Genomic DNA, 18,532 nt, shown 5'->3' on the forward strand with positions numbered 1-18,532 from the left:
TCAAGTGTCCTTTTACCCCACAGCCTCTGACTTTAGGGAAGGACGGGTGGGTCCAGGTCCTCGCTTCAAAAAAGGGGCTTCTAATCTCTGGTGCAAGGTTTCAAAGGTAACCAGGAAAGGAAGCAGGAGTAGGACCACAGATTCAGCAGGCTCAGAGGATTTGAAATGAGACAAATCCTTTTCTGGGCAGATTTCGGTCTCAAGTTCAGAGCAAGAACCAGACGCACTGGTGGTGTGCAGGGTGCTACTGATGGCTCCTGCTGCTTCAAGACATTTAGAATTACTTGTAAAGAGATTTTGGGTTTATTTTATTTTTAGTTGTAGATGGACACAATAGTTTTATTTTTTTAGTTTTATGTGGTGCTGAGGATGGAACCCAGTGCCTCACATGTGCTAGGCAAGCGCTTCACCACTGAGCCACAATCACAGCTCTGGAAAGATATTTTAAATGGACCTGGTGCAGCAGCACATCGCTGAAATCCCAGCAACACCCTGTCTCAAGAAATTTGAAAAGAAAAGGGCTGGGGTGTAGCTTGGTGGTAGAGCATCTCTGGGTTCAATCCCCAGTACAAAAAAAAAAAAAAAAAAAAAGACTTAAAAAATGAGAGAAATTATTCTGAAAATTGTCCTGAGTTAGTGATGATGGCCACACAACCTTGTCAACTTACTAAAAACAACTGAATTACACACTTCAAGTAGTTTGTTTTATGGTGTATGAATATTATCTCATCTTTAAAAACTAAATCAGATCTCCAGTTGGCTCCTCCCCTCCCAGCATCACTGAACTGGCTGGTGACTGGGAACTGGAGCTGCTGATCTGGAGATGTAGAGGTCGCCAACAGTAGAACTATAAGCAGAAGAGACTGTTCAAACTTTCCTCGCGATAAGTGTTGGTGAGAATGTGGAGGAACTGGAAGCTTCTACCACGCTGGTGGGTGTGCAAACCGGGGAAACAATTGGCAATATGTATTGAAGCTAAAGATACGCCCACTCTCTGGTCCAGCAACCTGCCTCCTACACACATACCTAAAATCTACACAGACAGGAACCTGAGTGTTCATAGCAGCTTCATTTGTAATATCCCCGAGTTAGAAATAACCCCAAAGTTTATCAATAGTAGAATGGGTTTCACAGCTGTATATAACAATGAAAAGAAGAAACCACAGGCAAAATTATGTTGTAAAAAAAAAAATCAGGATAAGCCAGGCACTGTGGTGCACACCTGTAATCCCAGCAACTTAGGAGGCTGAGATAGGAGGATCAAAAATTTGAGGCTAGTCTCTGCACCTTTGGGAGGCCCTGTCTCAAAATTAAAAGGGCTGGGGATATATTATCTCCATATTACAGCACTTGCCTGGCATGCTCCAGACCCTAGATTCAATCATCAGAACTGCAAAACCATTGTCTGCCTGTAAGGAGCACTACTAAATAAATAAACAGGCAAAAGTTTTTTGTTTGTTTGTTTGGGTTTTTGTACTGGGAACCCAGGGGCACTCTACCACTAAGCTACATCCCCAATCTTCTTTAGTTTTTATTTTTAGACAGGGTCTTGGTAAATTGCTGAGGCTGGCCTTGAATTTACCATCCTCCTGCCTCATCCTCCCAAATCTCAAGGGTTTGCACCACAACACCCAGCAAGTTTTGTTTTTTTTTTTTTAAGCAAAAGCACTTCTACAGGGAAACATTAAGGCGACAAGATACTAGGCAGAATTCCATCACAAGTGGTTCTCTACGAGTAGTATTGTTGCTGTGTGAGAGTATTACTGTGATTAAAAAAAAAAGTTTTCAAACATGTAGCGCCATGTCCCTGAAGCCCCAGAGATCTACAAATATGCCCTTAATGCACATAAACCAGTTCGCTACCTCCATCCACTAGGGGGCAGAATGTCATCGTAATTAAAAGCCAGGAGTCAGACAATATTTAGATTCAAATTCCAAAACTCGCCCAAATCACTATGAAAAACTGGATAAAACAGAAAACATTTCCCTAAATATAATGGAAAGTGGATAAAAGCAGGCAGGAGCTTAAGGGGACTTGACACTCAGGAAAAGGAAAGGCTCAGAGGGAGTTTCTCATTTGTACAGCCGTTAATTTATTTATTTTTAGTACTGACTGGGGATTGACCTCTGGGCACTTAGCACTGAGCCACATCCCCAGCCCTTTTTATTTTTTATTTAGAGACAGGGCCTTGCTAAGTTGCTGAGGGTCTCTCTAAATTGCTGAGGCTGGCCTTGAACTCGCGCTCTTCCTGCCTCAGCCTCCTGAGTCAATGGTATTATAGGCTGCAGCCACTGCGCTGGGTATATCTGTGCAGTGTATATTTATCCTGGGGCGGGTTCTAGCCTGTGTCTTGAGTGGTGGCTGAAACACCAGGGGGAAATCCACAGTCCTAGTTGGAAGAAGTAAGCGACAAGAAGGTAAGCATGTAAATCTGGAAGGGTACTAGAAAGGGGGGTACCTCAAATATTCTGTTTTTTTCAGTGTCTGCCTTTCACATACTAGGCCAGCCTCTACCACTGAGCTTCATTCCTGGGCTCTTTTTTACTTCTATTTATTTTTTGGTTTGCTTTTGTTTTGAGTATTGGGGATTGAACCCAGGGGTGCTTTAACCAGAGCCACATCCTCAGACATTTTTATTTTTTATTTCGAGACAGGGTCTTCCTGAGTTGGTAAAGCTGGCCTCACACTTGGGATCCTCCTGCCTCAGCCTTCTGAGTCGCTGGGATTACAAGTATTCACCACGGCAACCGGCTTCATGTTCCTAAGATGTCAGTTTTCTCTGTTTTGGTCTGTATTATTGTATAACTCTGGTTATTTCCATCATTTTCCCAAGGGACAAATTTAAGGGATAGGTCTAGGGGTCTTGAATCCCTTAAAAGGGATGTTTTCTTAATTCTTTAGCATTTTTTTTAAATTACAGATTTTTTTTTAAAGAGAGAGTGAGAGAGAGAGAGAATTTTAATATTTATTTTTTAGTATTTGGCGCACACAACATCTTTGTTTATATGTGGTGCTGAGGATCAAACCCAGGCCGCACGCATGCCAGGCGAACGCGCTACCGCTTGAGCCACATCCCCAGCCCCCCCCCCTTTTTTTTTTAATTAATAAGCCAAAATTTTTAGACCTGTTTCAAGTTAATAAAAAACAAATCAGTGGTGGGACTTGGGTGTACAGCTCAGTGGTAGAGCCGTTGCCTGATATGCATGAGGCCCTGGGTTTGGTTCCCAGCACTGGGAAAAAAAATAAATACTGGAAAGTCCAGAGTTCACATTTATCCCTTCACCCTACCGTGTTTCCATCACCACCATCATCATTAATTATTATTATTTTTTGTAGTGCTGAGGATCAAATTAAGGGTGTCATGCATGGTAGGCAAGCACTCTACACAGAGCTTCATTCCAGGCTCGGTAGTGTTGACGTCTTGCATTACTGTGATACATTGTTAAAATTGATAAACTAATATCATTTATTATTTTAAAAAGTCCATTTAGGCTTAACAACACTGGGAAGCAGTACATGCATTAAGAATTGGCTACTTCCCAGCCCCCCAGAAATAACCTTCAGGCTCATTTTGACCCCTCCACACCCAGGGGGACCCCATCCTGACCTCTAACCCCTAAACTCTTTTTTTCCTGTTCTCAAATGTCCTAAAATTGGAACCCCACAGCGCGTTCTCTTCGGCATCCTGCTTCTACATCCCAGTGATAGGCACAGGGACCATGTCCAGCAGAAGTTCCTGTTTTAACCCACGTCAGTTTATTACCCTCCTCGGTTCAGGTCCCTCCAGTGGCTCTCATGTCAGAGTAAATTCTGACCCTGCCCTCTCTGGGTCTCTCACATTCTACCAAGCAGGTAGCACCACGACCTGACCACAGCCCCTTTCAGCCATGGCCTCCTGCCCTTTCCCTCCTGCCCTTTCATTTCCAGCTACGTCCCCCCTTGCTGATGCTCAGACACACCAGGCCCACTCCTGCCTCAGGGCCTTGGAACTTATCTTTCCCTGTGCCCTCACCCCGCTCACCACTGAGGCTTTTCCCAATCACACCAGCTTGCCACTTACCCTGCTGTACAGGTCTCTCACTCTGAACCATACTTTGTGCTGATGTCTCTCTTTCCTCCCCCAGGGCAGGGCTTCCTGGCTGGTGCTGAAGGGCAGGGTCCAGGCTGCTTGTTTTATTATTCATCTCACCCCCAGATGCTCCCCTCAGGCCTGCTCCCCTCCTGATCACAGCTGCTCAGAGACGACACACAGACAAGGTCCCAGGGCTGGATTTTATTGCTTCCCTGCAGAGGGGAGGCGTCCTCCGGGCAGTGCGCGGCCCTGGGAGGCCCTGGTGAGTTTCTATATTGTGGTCGAGGCTCAGATTTGGGGCTGGGGCAGTTAGAGGAGGTTCTTGGAAACCAAACCGGAGGGGAGGGCCCCTGGATCTGGGCTGGAAGATTCTGCCGGTGAGAAATAGAGAGCCCCTGGGTGGGGCGGGCGGGCCCCAGGTATCTTGGGGAGAGGAGCTGACACAGGTGGATCCCTGAGAGCCCAGGGGCCAGGGGCCTTGGGGGATAAGTCTGCATCCTGCAGGGCTGCATCGGGAGGGGGCTGGCTGCTGCGGCCCCTCCTCAGGTCACCCCGGTGGGACCATGGGCTGGAGTGGGCATGCTGGGCTTCAGAGCTCATCGTGATGCCGGGTCAGGTCCTCCCCGTAGTTGGTGGCCTGGCTGCCCACGAACATGTTCCAGTTGCCCAGGATCTCGGCTTTGCTCAGACGCCCGTCCTGGAGGGAGGGTCAGAGGTCAGCAGGGACAACTTAAGGCTCTGCTTGTGGGACTCCTGCCTGCGTCTAAGTATGTCCCTCAGGTCTGTGTCCCTTCCCCCATCTCTATCCCCTCTCCCGCTGGGTCTCCATCCGTCTTTTTTTTTTTTCTTCTGGAACTGGGATTGCGCCCAGGGTGCTCTCACTGAGTGACATCCCTGCGGCCTTTCCTTCCTTTCCTCCTTTCTTTTTTCCCTTCTTTTCCTACTTTCCTTTTGTCTTTTGCAGCTCTGAGGACTGGACCTGGGCTGCTCTGTCGCTGACTCCTATCACCAGGTGTTTTTTTGTGTGTTTGTTTTGTTTTGAGACAGGGTCTCACTAAATTGCCAAGGCTGGCTGGCCTTGAACCTGCAGTCCTCCTGCCTCAGCCTCCTGAGAAGCTGGGATCACAGGCGTGGGCCACTGCACCCAGCCTCTGTCCCTCCATCTTTATCCCTCCACTGCCCAGGTCGGGCCCATGGCCACACAGCAGCCCAGCACCCTCCCAAGCGCCTGCCTTGCCCCACGGTGCACCTTGTCTGTGTCGCTCTCGTGCAGCAGGTGGTTGGCCTCCACCAGTGGCTGGTCCTGGGAGGGTGGCAGCACCCAGTGACCGACCTCGTTGCCATCCAGCCGCCCGTCCTTGTTGAGATCCCGGAAGTCCCGGAACTGCTGCCGCTCTGTCTGCACCCAGGCCGGCTCCTCCTCCCCAGGCTCCTCCGAGTACAGATCGGCTGGGACCAGGACAGAGAGAACGGGTGAGGTCAGGGGCAGCTCTGGGGGCCCAGCAGGCCTGGAGCCAACCGTGGCTCTGACACTTCTCGGCCCACAACCTGGGGCTACTCACTTCACTCTTAGTTTTCCTTCTGCTTAACTGGAATTAGTAACAAACCCGACTTCCAGGCGATCACTAGGTAGCACATGAAATTGATTTGCTGAATTGACTGAATGACAGATCTGGTTAATGCACACGTGATACTGTGAGTTGGGTGGCCCAGAGCCCGGCACAGAGCAGACCTCTGAGGAGGGAGAAAGAAGGCCAGAAAAGAGGAAACACTAGAACCTTCCCTCAGAACAGTCTGGCTGGCTCGAGTTTGTCCTCCTAGGAGTCTCTCATTGGCTTCAATTCTTTCTTCTTCTTCTCCTTTTTTTTTTTGTGCGTTTATTGGGGCTGGAACCCAGAGGCACTCAACCACTCAGCTACACCCCAAACCCTTTTCATCTGTTATTTTGAGACAGAGTCTTGCTACATTGCTGAGGCTGGCCTCAAGCTTGCAATACTTCTGCCTCAGCCTCCCAAACTGCTAGATTATAAGTGTGTGCCACCATGCTCAACTTTGATTCTTTTATTTTTTTTGGGGGGGGTACGGGGATTGAACTCAGGGGCACTCAACCACTGAGCCACATCCTCAGACCTATTTTATATTTTATTTAGAGACAGGGTCTCACTAAGTTGCTTAGTGCCTTGCTATTGCTGAGACTTGCTTTGAACTTGCAACTGCATCCAGGCCAGCTTTGATTCTTTCCTATAGGAAATGATCACAGTGGTGGGAGTTGTGTGCAGCTCTTAATTGTGGTTAAAAAAAAAAAAATAAGGGCTGGGGATGTAGCTCAGTTGGTAGAGAACTCGCCTTGCATGTACAAGGCCCTGGGTTTAATCCCCAGCACCAAAAAAAGAAAAAAGAAAACATAACAAAATTTCCCATTATGACATTTAATACATTCACAGTGCTGTGAAACCAGACTTCTATCTAATTCCAGAATGCTTTTGTCATCCCAAGAGGAAACCCAGGCTGATCACCCTGACAGAAGCCAGCGTTTCCCAGCCCATGTGTCCGTGGCCAAGACCTGCTCATGAGTTAACTCACATGTGTGGGTACATATGGCAGGGGCTCTATCACCCCTATTTATAATGAGGAGACCAAGACACAGAGCTGTTGTAGGGCTCAGTGACAGTCACAGGGCTGGAAGGTGGCAGGTGGGGAGCGGCAGGAGGCTCACAGCTGACACCCCGCTAACCCCATCTTCCCTGACTCCATCCCCAGCGGGGTCAGGTGTGAGCTCAGTCCTCTTCCCTCATTCGCTTCCCTGCACCTTTGAGCAGTTACATTTCTTTGGGGGATCTTGGGATCCTGCCCACCCATGGGTCCCTGGAGCCCCCAGGGAAGGGAAGCAGCCCAGCCTGGACATCAGGATGGGAACTTGGGGCCGCCTGCCCCCACTCAAGTCCTGCCCACCTCTGATAAGGAGGTGATCTCGGTCAGGGGAGATGATGCCCAACTTATAATGGCTCTACTTTACAATGGAGCCAAAGTAATACACCAGCCAGAGACTCAGGAGGCTGAGGCAGGAGGATTGAAAGTTTGAGGCCACCCTCAGCAACCTAGATCCTGTCTCAAAACATAAAAGAGCTGGGGATGTGGCTAAATGATACAGCACCCTGAATTTAATCCCCAGTACCAGAATTAAATAAATAAAAGGTGCTTTCTGCATCTGGCTCACAGAAGGTGCTGGGTAAACGCCAGGTGAAGCAGGAACTGAAGCAATGTCCTGGTCTCCACTTCAGAAGGCGGCTGCTGTCCTACAGACAGTATGTACCTGGTGCCACCACGCAGAGGAAGGACAGGCGCACCACAGAAATGGGTTCCACTCACCAATGTACTCCTCCACTTGCACATAGCCATCTTTGTTCTTGTCCAGATCTTCCAAGGTTTCCTAGAAAGAAAGAGGAATCAGGTGGGAGCTCAGTGCACCCGTCTCCCAAGGGTGGCTGGACCCTGGGGTCCGGATGTGAAGTTCTCTTGGGGAAATTGGCTCTGGGATGGCTGTGGGGGCAAACAATGGAGCATCTTCAATAGTGGGGGGCATGTAGGAAATTTGGGAACTTTCTGGGGTTCATGATGGTTCAGCCACGACCTGCATTTAGTGGGCAAGAGCCAGGGGACCCCAATGTCCAGCACTGCATAGGTTCATGTCTGCCTCCCTAACTACTCTCTCACACCCCACCAACACTTGCGTAGGGCAAAGACCCCTTCACCTTTAGCAGAACCCAGACCCTCAGTCTGCTTTATCTATAGGCACAGCACACTTACGGGCTGTTCTGATGCACCCGCAACATCTCTACTCTTTGCTTTTTCTGGACTTCTTGAACTACAACAGCTTCTGTTCCCCACTTTTATATTCAAATTAGTTTAGTATAAGATAGTGCAGACATCTGACACCCCATGTCTCTGAGAGGTTAAGTTTCAACTAAAAATTTAGAATGGACAGATAAAATACAGCACACCAATTACAGTTGAATTCCAGATGAACAACAAATAATTGTTTAGTATAATTTCCACTCAATATTTGGGGTATACTTATATTACAGGATGAGTTCTATCCATATTTCAAATAAGCAAATTGTTGCTCAGTATAAATATGTCCCAAATGTTGTAGCGGATATACTTTTACTAAGATAAAATATTGTATCGAAAATACTTTTTTGGTGGGGAGGGTACTGGGGATTGAATTCAGGGGCACTCGACCACTGAGCCGCATCCCCAGCCCTATTTTGTGTTTTATTTAGAGACAGGGTCTCACTGAGTTGCTTAGGGCCTTGCTAAATTGCTGAGGCTGGCTTTGAACTTGCTATCCTTCTGCCTCAGCCTCCTGAGCCGCTGGGATTACAGTGTGCGCCACCGCACCCAGCTGTCCTGTATGGTTTCTAAATCTGATAAATCTACAAAACTAACATATTGAAATCCCTATTATTTATTGTGAATGACATTCTTTTAGTTTTTATTCTACAGTAAAGTTGCAGCTGTTATTCATGTTTTGAAATCCAGTGTATAGTAGGTAACATTGTCCATAAACATAAAAGCAGACAGAAGTAAGTTTAGACCACAGTTTAGACACTTTTTATGTAAAAGGTCAGACAGTCGGCAGTTCTGTTTTTTTCATATTGCACAGTTTCTGTTGTGATGATTCGACTCTGCACTTGCACTCTGAAATCAGTCACACACACTAGGGAAGTAAATGCCTATCGCTGTGTTACAATAAAACCTTATTTGCAAAAACAGGCTGTGGGCCAGATTTCAACTGAGAGCTATCATTTGCTGACCCCTGCTTTAGACAATGGATTCTGCATTTGAATCCAAGTCGTATCATTTCTCATCTGGGTGCTATCAGCCAAGTCACCTTACCTTTCTGTGCCTCGCTATCCTTAGCTATAAAACAAAAATGACAGTCCAACTGCATGGATTGCCATGATGGTTAAATCAAGGTGGCAGGGGTTAGAAGGGTGTCTGCTGTAGGACATGCTCAGGTAGCGTTTCTCAAATGATGTAAACTCAGGAGGATAAAGGGATGTTGCAATATCATCTGCTGTAAGAGAAGGAGGTTGGGCTTTATGGGATGGGGAGTCTGTGGATCAAACTAGGCTGGCCAATGTCCCTGGGCAGCAAGATGCCACCTCTCCTCTCTGGGCCTCAGCATATATCTCTGAACCAGAAGCCCCACCTCCAAGGGCTGTTGTGAAGCTGAACAAATAACGTTCAATAAATATGGCTACATATTCACATCTTCATTGACCCAGCAGTTTCATGCCAGCTACTGATGTGTGTAACAGTGACCCGTCTGTTCAAGGTTATTCTGCGTTCTGTGTAACAGCAGCAACCAGAACCAAGCCCAGTGGCCTTGCAACAGGTCCCGTTAAGCAAATTACAGCACAGCAGCAGGAATACTATGTAGCTACAAAAAGGATTAGACCAGGGGCTGGGGATGTGGCTCAAGCGGTAGCGCGCTCGCCTGGTATGTGTGCGGCCCGGGTTCGATCCTCAGCACCACATACAAACAAAGATGTTGTGTCCGCCAAGAACTAAAAAAAATAAATAAATATTAAAAAAAAAAAAAACCAAAAAGGATTAGACCAGGAGCTGGGTTGTGGCTCAGTGGTAGAGCACTTGCCTCGCATGCTTGAGGCCCTGGGTTCAATCCTCAGCATCACGTTTAAAAAATAAATAAATGAATAAAAAGTAAAGATCTTGCATCCATATACAACTGAAAAAAAATAGGATTAGACCCTTTCTCATAAGTGTATACAGAACACTCTCTGTCGGGAGCTGCCACATAGGAACCCAGTGCCCCTTGGCCTTGAGTGATGAGAATGTGGAGATGTGGCAAAAGCCAGCCATGGGCTGTGTGTGTGAGTGATGGGCGTTGAGCGCTCAAAGTGGCCTGGACCCACGTTGCCCCTCTGTTTGGGGCTTGCTCTGGTCTTTTTGCTTGCTCTGTCCGGATCCCCACACAGCTCATGAGATGGGCGTGGCCTCCCTAGATGTCAGTCAATCTGCTGACAGCAGACATCAGGAAGCTAGACTCAACTCCCTGAAACCTCACCCCTTGCCTCATTGGAATGGCTTCTCCCCAATAAAAGGGGTCAGCGCTCTCTCTCTCTCCCTCTCTCTCTCTCTCTCTCTCTCTCTCTCTCTCTCTTTCTTTCCATGGACCCCTAAGGTCGGAGGAGCCATCACAAGACCAAAAGAAAAAGGTATTTCTCTGTCCCTGTGTGATTATTTCGTGCAGCCCAGTTCAACTGGAGTGACCCTGGGTGTTTTAGTCATGAGACAACACTCAAAGATGTATTTTTTTTTAAGAAAATACATTGTTAAGTGAAAAAACAGAATATGGGGGAAACAATAGAGTGTGCTAATGATACAAAAAGGGAGATAAAGAAGGGCCAGAGGGTGGGGATATAGCTCAGTTGGTAGAGTGCTTGCCTTGCATGCACAAGGCCCTGGGTTGAATCCCCAGCATCACCAAAAAAAAAAAAAACAGGAGAAGAAGAAGAAGATGAGAAGGGCCGGGCGCAGTGGCACAGGCCTGTAATCCCCCCGGCTACAACAGGAGGATCACAAGTTCAAAGCCAGCCTCAGCAAAAGTGAGGCACTAAACTATTCAGTGAGACCCTGTCTCTAAATAAAATACAAAATAGGGCTGGGGATGTGGCTCAGTGGTTGAGTGACCCTGAATTCAATCCCTGGTACCATCCCCCCCAAAAAAGGGGGAGATAAAGAGAAGATATGCAGGCTGGGGTTGTGGCTCAGTGGAGAGTGCTTGCCTAGCATGTGTGAAGCACTGGGTTCAATTCTCAGCACCATGTATCAATAAATAAAATAAAGGTCCATTAACACCTAAAAAATATTTTTAAAAAAGAGAAGATATGCATGCTTCTGCTATAAAAATAATCATAATAATAAATCATAGTTGCCTGGAGGTGTGGCTCAGTGGTAGAGCACTTATTCTAGTCCTAGCACCACCCATACAAAAAGTGATTCTGTTGGTAAAAGTATAAGGTGTATTTACCACAGGCCAATTTTATAGTTTTACCTCTACTGACTCATCTAGTCCCAATGGCAACCTTTGATTTTGGGTCCATTATTAGCACCACCATTTTACAAATGAGGACATTAAGTTCCAGGGAAGTCAAGTAACTTGCCTAAGGTCACACTGTTGTGCAGCTTGCAGGGCCAGGATCTGAACCCAGGCCAGATGCCCCAGAGTCCCTGTTCCAATCACCTTTCCAAAGTCCCTTGAAGAAGCGTTGAGAATGGGGACACAAGAAAGGGGTTGCTTGTAGGGATGGGACTGGGAGGTCGCGTTGGGGAAACAGGTGAGGGGAGGAGATTACTCATCTTTTTTGTATCTTTTGGGCATTTAACCACATACATAAGTTACTTATTTGAGAAATATTTGAGAAGATTTTTAAAATACCGGAAAATTGGGAAAAGTATGGTGAACATGAGTAAAAATTTCTTCCACTAAGAGTGAGTCCTAATTAAACTATGGATTCTGGGAGACAGTGATATATATGTCGATGTAGTATCATCAATTGCAAGGCATGTACCTTCTGGTAGGGGATGTTAATAGTCAGGGAGGCTGCATGGGTGGGGCAGGGACACATTGGAAACCCCATAGCACTCTGTTCCACTCAGTTACACCATGAACCTAAAACTGTTCTGAAATAGGTTATGAAATATTAAGTTTTTTATTTTTTTCCAGTACTGGAGATAGAGCCGAGGGATGCCTGCTAGGCAAGCACTCTCCCACTGGCAGGGGGTAGTGGGTACCAGAGGTTGAACCTAGTGGTTATTAACCAGTGAGCCACATCCCCAGCCTTTTTTATTTTCTATTTTGAGACAGGATCTTGCTAAGTTGCTGAGGCTGGTTTTGACCTTGTAGTCCTCCTGCCTCAGCCTCTAGGATTCCCAGCCCTACTTTTTAATAATAATAAAAAAAAATCTTTCTGGGTGCAGTGGTACATTCCTGTAATCCCAGAGACTCAGAAGTCTGAGACAGTAGTAATACAAGTTTGAGGTCAGCCTGGGCAACTTAACAAGACCCTGTCTCTAAATAAGAAATAAAAAGGGCTGGGGATGTAGCTTAGTGTTAATGTGTCCCTGGGTTCAATCCCCAGTAGAAGGGAGGGAGGAGTCCTTTCGCTATATGATAGACCAGGTTTTGTCAAAAACTTGTAAGAAATTGTAAATTACAGGGACTAGCAAGAGTTGTCTCAGAGTCTGAGGGCAGGCTGGGGACCTGGATCCCAAATGTGAGCACACCAAGGTCTGGCAAGGAGAGATTAGACACTGGGCATCGGGAAGTTGAAATGGGAAGTGTTACCTTCCTCTGATGTGTTCGTGGCCTGGGTTTCCTGGGGAAGATGCAGGGAACCAAGGTGACTATCTATCTGCCCCAGGTAAGTCCGGGAGGCGGGACCTGGGATCACACCATGGGTCTGAGGCAGGGAGTGGATTCCTCCCACCCTCACTCACAGCAATCACGATGTCCCGCATGTGAGGAAACTCCTCTGGGTGTAGGAAGGCTGTCAGCTCCTCGCGAGTGGCCATGGAGTCCCCATCCTGGTCAGCCACCCGGAAACGCCGCTCATCCCGAGCCAGCATCTTCTTATAGGTCTCAGCATCCTCTACATCATGAAATTCTTCCCCTGGACAAGGACAGAGCTCTATGAGAGACAGCTTACGAAGAGACAAAGGAGACCCAACTCAGGGGACAAGAAGACTTCCATGGGAGTCAAAAGAATTAATATATATCAATAATTTATATATATATATATATTTACATATATTGTATATAAAATTATTACATACGTTTATAATATACTCTATATATTAGCTAAGTGAAAGCTTATTTATTTTATGTTAAACTCTTTACCTACAGTATTACATTTAATCCTCCAAAAAGCAAATAAAGTGGGTTCTTCCATTTATTCTCACTTACTGAATGACAAAATTGAGTCCCAAAGAAAGGAATAACTTGCCCCGAGGGCCTGCAAGCAGGAACAGTGGACTTTGAGTTGACACTCAGCCATTTGGCCCCAAAATCCTGCTCTGATGTGATAAGTTGTACGAACTTAGGTTCCTTGACAGAGGAGGAAAATGGGCATTTCAGAGGGAACGGTATGTGCGGAGTGCAGAGGTCTGAGTGTTGGTGAGGTGGAGGAAACCACACATGATCCATTGGGGCAGAAAAATGCAAAAAGAAAAAATAGGGCTGGGGATATAGCTCAGTTGGTAGAGGGCTTGCCTCACATGCATAATAATCCCCAGCACCACCAAAGAAAAAAAAGTTTTTAAAAATAAAAAACAAAGCTTTTGGGGCCGGCGGCACAGGCTTGTAACCTCAGCAGCTCAAGAGGCTGAGGCAGAAGGATGGGGAGTTCAAAGCCAGCCTCAGCAAAAGTGAGGCGCTAAGCAACTCCATGAGACAATAGGGCTGGGGGTGTTGCTCAGTGGTCAGTGCCCCTGAGTTCAATCCCTGGTACCCCCCCCAAAAAAAAGCTGGGGACTGGGGTTGTGGCTCAGCGCTTGCCTCACACATGCAAGGCGCTGGATTTGAGTCTCAGCGCCATATTAAACAACAACAACAACAACAAAGGTATTGTATCCATCTACAACTAAAAAATAAAAAAAAAAATTTTTAAAAGCTGGAGAGTTAGAAAGGCCAGGAAGGATCTGTGACAGTCTCCTGGGGACCCACGGGATCCTTGAGGAGGAAAGGGCCAGAGTCAGCTCTCGGTGTGGAGCAGCAGGCAGCGGTGAGGCCAGGAGGCAGGAGGGAGAAGGTAAGAGCCCTGAGGGGCCTGGGGCTGGGGTGTTGGAACAGAGAGGAAAAACTACGAGTCAGGGGTCAGGGCAAATAGCTTTGAGAGTTTTAGGATGAAGTCACAGGTCAGAGATCAGGAAAACCAAGCAGGTGTCCCTGGCCAGAGATGTAAAGTCGCCAGTCACGGGGTCATAGAGGTGTGGAAATCAGAACGAAAAGCAACAGGTCAGAAATCGGGAGTTTCAGGAGTGACGGGTCCTAAAAGTGGATCGGGGCAAAGGTAGGAATTCTTTGTAATGAGCTAAGGGTCCTCAAATCGAAGGGTCAAGATGGTCAGGGTCACAGTGTGCTGTGGGGAGTCTCGCCGCGTACCGGGCGCGTAGTGGCCATAGGTGGCGTTGCGCAGCTCCTCCCAACCCACACGCCCGTCGCGGTCCGTGTCGTACGTGTCCCAGGCCGCGCTCACCGAGTCGCGTATATGTCGCTGCTGCGTGTGCGCTATCCACGAGCGAAGCTCGGCCAGCGACACCCAGCCGTCCCCGTCCCCAGCGCGGTCCATGCGATCCACGATCCGCCTGCAGGTCAGGGAGGGGCACAGGTCAGTCTTGGGCCCGCCTATCTCAAGCCCCGCCCCATGCACAAAGCCACGCCCCCACCGAGACAGAACCCCGCCCCCATGCAGAGCTGAAAATGCAGCCCACCATCTGCGGGCGAATCGAGGAGGGGCACTTGTTACTTGGGACCGTGCCTGCCACAGGTCCCGTCTCTCGGCCAAAATGCTTCCCCCAGAGGCCAATCTTCCCCTTTCCAATTGGGGTCGCGTGAAAGGACCCAGCATGATTCAGCGCCACGCCCTGCACTCGGGCCTCACCCCCACACCCTGCACCAGCTCCAACCCTCTAGGAACCGAGGTGGGGCGGGATGCTGGAGCCGGGATCCCATTCTCCCCTAACCCGCGGGGCACCGGTCCCGGGACTGGCTCTGAAACCCCAGCCCTCGCCGTCTCAGGTCCTGCCCCTTCCCCTTGGCTGCGCGGGTCAATTTCAGGTCCCTCTCCCTTCAGCTCCACTCTGAGTCTTTCATAAGCAACCCCGCAACCCTTGCTTTTCCTTGTTCTGTTGGCCTGCAGTGCGCCTCCCGGTCGCATGTCAGGCCACTTTAAGTGGCATTTTAGGCTTCTTCTGACGACTCTGTAGCCCCTCCCCTCTCTCCTGACGACCCTGCCGCAGTCCTGGTCAACCACCCAGCCCTCCTCGAGTTGCAGTTCCCCGCAGGCGCCAGGCTGTCTCTGCCAGGGTCCATCAGGGCCGGCCCTGTCCTCGGAACTCACATCCTGCTCTGAGAGTCCAGATGCCTCTGGATCCAGTCAGGCATTCTAGGCCCGAATCCTACCTCCTCTTCTTGCCAGCTCGGTGGCCATGGGCAACTGACTTCCCCTCTGTGCTTCAGTTAACCCGCTGTAAAAAGGGGCTAAATAACAATACCAACTCGACAGAGTGATTTAAGGATTAACTAAATTAAACTATGTACAGCACCTTGAAAGTGCTTGGCATTGTAGTTAGTGCTGTGCTAAGTGTGGTGTCCTACCACTGTTGTTGTTGTTATTATTGTTATTATTATTATTATTTGATACTAGGGATTCAACCCAGGGGTGCTTATCCACTGAGCCACATCCTTAGCCCCTTTTTATATTTTATTTAGAAATGGGTTCTCACTGAGTTGCTTAGGGCCTCCCTAAGTGACTGAGGCTAACTTTGCACTTACAGTCCTCCTGCCTTAGCCTCCCCACTCGCTGGGATTACAGGTGTGCACTGCAGTGCCTAGCCTCACTACTCTTCACCCATCCCCATCCAGCCTGCACACCTGCCGGGGTCACTTAGGTCTCCACCCTCATCTAGCCACCATCACCACGTCTCCTGCTTGGACTGTTGCAATTGCTTCCTTGCCGGGCTTCCGGCTTCTTGCTTCCCTACAGTCTCTTCCCACTAACAGCTGGAGGAATTCTGTTAAGTCAGCTCACCTCTTCCCTCTGCTCAGAGCCTTCTATGGTTCTCATTTCATTCATAGAACAGCTTAGCTTGTCACTATGATCCAAAAGGCCCAGCAGGATATGACCCCTCTGTTCCCTCTTTGCCCTCTTCCTCTCCCCGTTGCTCACTGTTTCCAGCCACATGGGCCTCACTGTTCCTCAAACATACCAGGCCCACTGCTGTCTCAGGGCCCATGCACTTACTATTCCCTCTGCCTAGAATGCTACTCCTCCAGATACTCACATGGGTCAGAGATATTGCCTTTTCATTGAGGCCCCCTCCCACTCCTCCCACTCCTCCCACTCCTCTGTTTAAAATTGCAACCCTCTCCCTCCACCAACTTTCCCCTCCACACTCCTCACTCCCTTGCTTTATTTTTCTCTGATGCATTTCTCTCTATTTGATGCATTTTATACTTATTGGTTTATTATTGTCTCCCTCACTACAATGTAAACTTCACATGGGCAGTGGGTTTTGTCTGATTTGTTCACTGCTGTGACTTTATCATGCAGAACATGATAGGTGCTCAATAAATATCTATGGGCTAAATGAGCATCATCAGAATGCACACACAGAGCGGGGAATGGTTGCATAGTCTTCGTGTCCCCAGATCCACTCTGACCTTATCTCCCCAACACAAAGATTAGACAAGACCCCATTCAACCTAACTCACCCTGAAACTCAGGGCTCAGCCATCCTCCTCCCCCAGCTGGGCTCCATCTGCACCAAATCTTATTTTCCCTGTGGATCCCTGACACAGTGAACTGGTGACCCATTTACAAAACAGGGAACCGAGGCTCAAGAAAGGGAGGTATCTGCGACAAAGGAACAGAGTCATGTGGGGGTAGAATCGGACTCCAGATTTTGCTGCCCTCAAAGGTCATATCTTGAGGCTTCTTATTTTTTATTTTATTTATTTATTTATTTATTTTTTTACTAGGGATTGAACCCAGGGGCACTCAGCCATTGAGCCACATCCCCACCCCTTTTTTATATTTCATTAGCAACAGGGTCTCACTGAGTTAGTTAGGGCCTCGCTTTTGCTAAGGCTGGGTTTGAACCCTTCATCCTCCTGCCTCAACCTGCCGAGTCACTGGGATTACAGGCGTGCACCACTGCGCCTGGCTTGAGGCCTCAATATTTACATGTGGTTTTCCCCAGGAGGAGAAGTAGAACTTTATTCTTGGATTCTCATAAAGAACCAAAGTCCTATCCAGTCCATGCCATCACTTTCCCACTCCCCTGCCTCTATCCCCTCATAAATGATATCATCTCTTCCCCCAAACCCCCACCTCTGAATACTCCCACCCCCAAATCTCTCTCCTACCCCAGACGAGCTTGGCTCTCCTCTGGGCTGAGCTGGTCGAACTCCTTGGCCACTTCCCGTCCGAGGAAAGCCTCATGATCATACTGGAAGTTTCCGTGGGCATCATCATGAGGGGCCTCGCTCAGAGGGGCCGCCTGGTGCACCCTCCCCTGGCCATGAGGGCCAGCGTCAGGGGACGGCTTTCCCAGTGCCCCGCGCCTCAGCAGCAATAGAAGCAGCAGAAATGATAGTTGCCACATCATCTGTCCCTGGGGAGTGACAGAGGCCAGGAGTCAGGGAACATAGGAACGAAAACAGAAAGGGGACACAAGGAGGAGGGAGGGGATTGCTTAGGTCAGGACAGAGAGATGGGAGTTGACTACAAAATGTTTTGGCTCAAAAAGGGCTGGTGATGGGGGAAAGGGCAGAATACTCAGAGGTAACTCCATCTGTGGAGCCCAGATCTTCTGAAAGAGTCCCAGAAGGATCCCAGAGCCGAGGGGTGGGTTCAGGAGGAGACGTGGCGCACGTCCCACGCAAAGAGCAGGATACAGTGTTGGCCAGGGAGGATCAGGGAGGCTCCCCAAGGGTTCCGACTGGGACCCTTGAGCTTGACCCGAGCCCCCCAAACCCATCCTTTACCCGGTTGCCAGCTTCCCTTCGCTCGCCACACTCCGCGGTGCCTTCTTCCAAAGATGCCCAATTTGGCGACTCTCCAGTTAGGCCCCGCCCCGGGAGCGCAGAGGCCCCGCCCTCCGCCCAATGAGCGCGCGCGAGGGTCCCGGAGGCGGGGTCAGTGAGCGCGGGGAGCGCCGCCGTAGCCCCTCGCCACGTCCACAAAAGACAACAGGACGACGGGGGAAGGCTGGGTGGGCCACGCCGGAGCGACGCGGCGAGGGAGAACTACAACTCCCGGCAGGCGTCGGGGCGCCGGGAGACCACCTCGAGCGGGCCTCAAAAGAGAGAGGTTTAGGCGGCGCGGTAGTCCCAGCAGCCAGGGAGGCTGAGGCAAGGGGATCGCGAGCTCAAAGCCAGCTTCAGCTATGGCGAGGCGCTGAGCAACTCAGCGAGACCCCGTCTCTAAATAAAATTCCCAATAGGGCTGGGATGTGGTCCCGTGCCCCTGAGTTCAATCCCATCAAAAAACAAAAGAGGTGTGTTTTCCTCCCTTTCCCTTTGTCCAAGTGGTAAGAAAGAGGAGAACCAGGGTCTGGAGGAGGCATTCCCTTCTGTGGAACAGGGCGCAACTCTTTTCTGCTCCACCAAGAAAAGTTGAGGTCAGATTCCAGCCAAGAATTTTTTA

The 18,532-nt window shown here is 49.0% G+C and overlaps 1 protein-coding gene across 1 annotated transcript; it reads right to left on the reverse strand.

The window, feature by feature from the left end:
• Nucleotides 1-4,254: 4,254 nt before the first annotated feature.
• Rcn3 (reticulocalbin 3) lies at nucleotides 4,255-17,997 on the reverse strand. The gene is made up of 7 exons (XM_046466268.2): nucleotides 17,872-17,997; nucleotides 17,251-17,498; nucleotides 14,266-14,468; nucleotides 12,603-12,775; nucleotides 7,443-7,503; nucleotides 5,323-5,522; nucleotides 4,255-4,770 (listed from the first exon to the last, which is right to left on the reverse strand). The coding sequence occupies exons 2-7, from the start codon at nucleotides 17,490-17,492 to the stop codon at nucleotides 4,663-4,665; spliced, it is 987 nt and encodes a 328-aa protein (XP_046322224.1). The 5' UTR covers nucleotides 17,493-17,498; nucleotides 17,872-17,997; the 3' UTR covers nucleotides 4,255-4,662.
• Nucleotides 17,998-18,532: the final 535 nt, after the last annotated feature.

Source organism: Marmota monax, unplaced genomic scaffold (genome assembly GCF_021218885.2).
Source record: "Marmota monax isolate L192 unplaced genomic scaffold, Marmota_monax_Labrador192_F-V1.1 WCK01_AAM20220418_F8-fsc00160, whole genome shotgun sequence".
Taxonomy (NCBI): Eukaryota; Metazoa; Chordata; class Mammalia; order Rodentia; family Sciuridae; genus Marmota; species Marmota monax.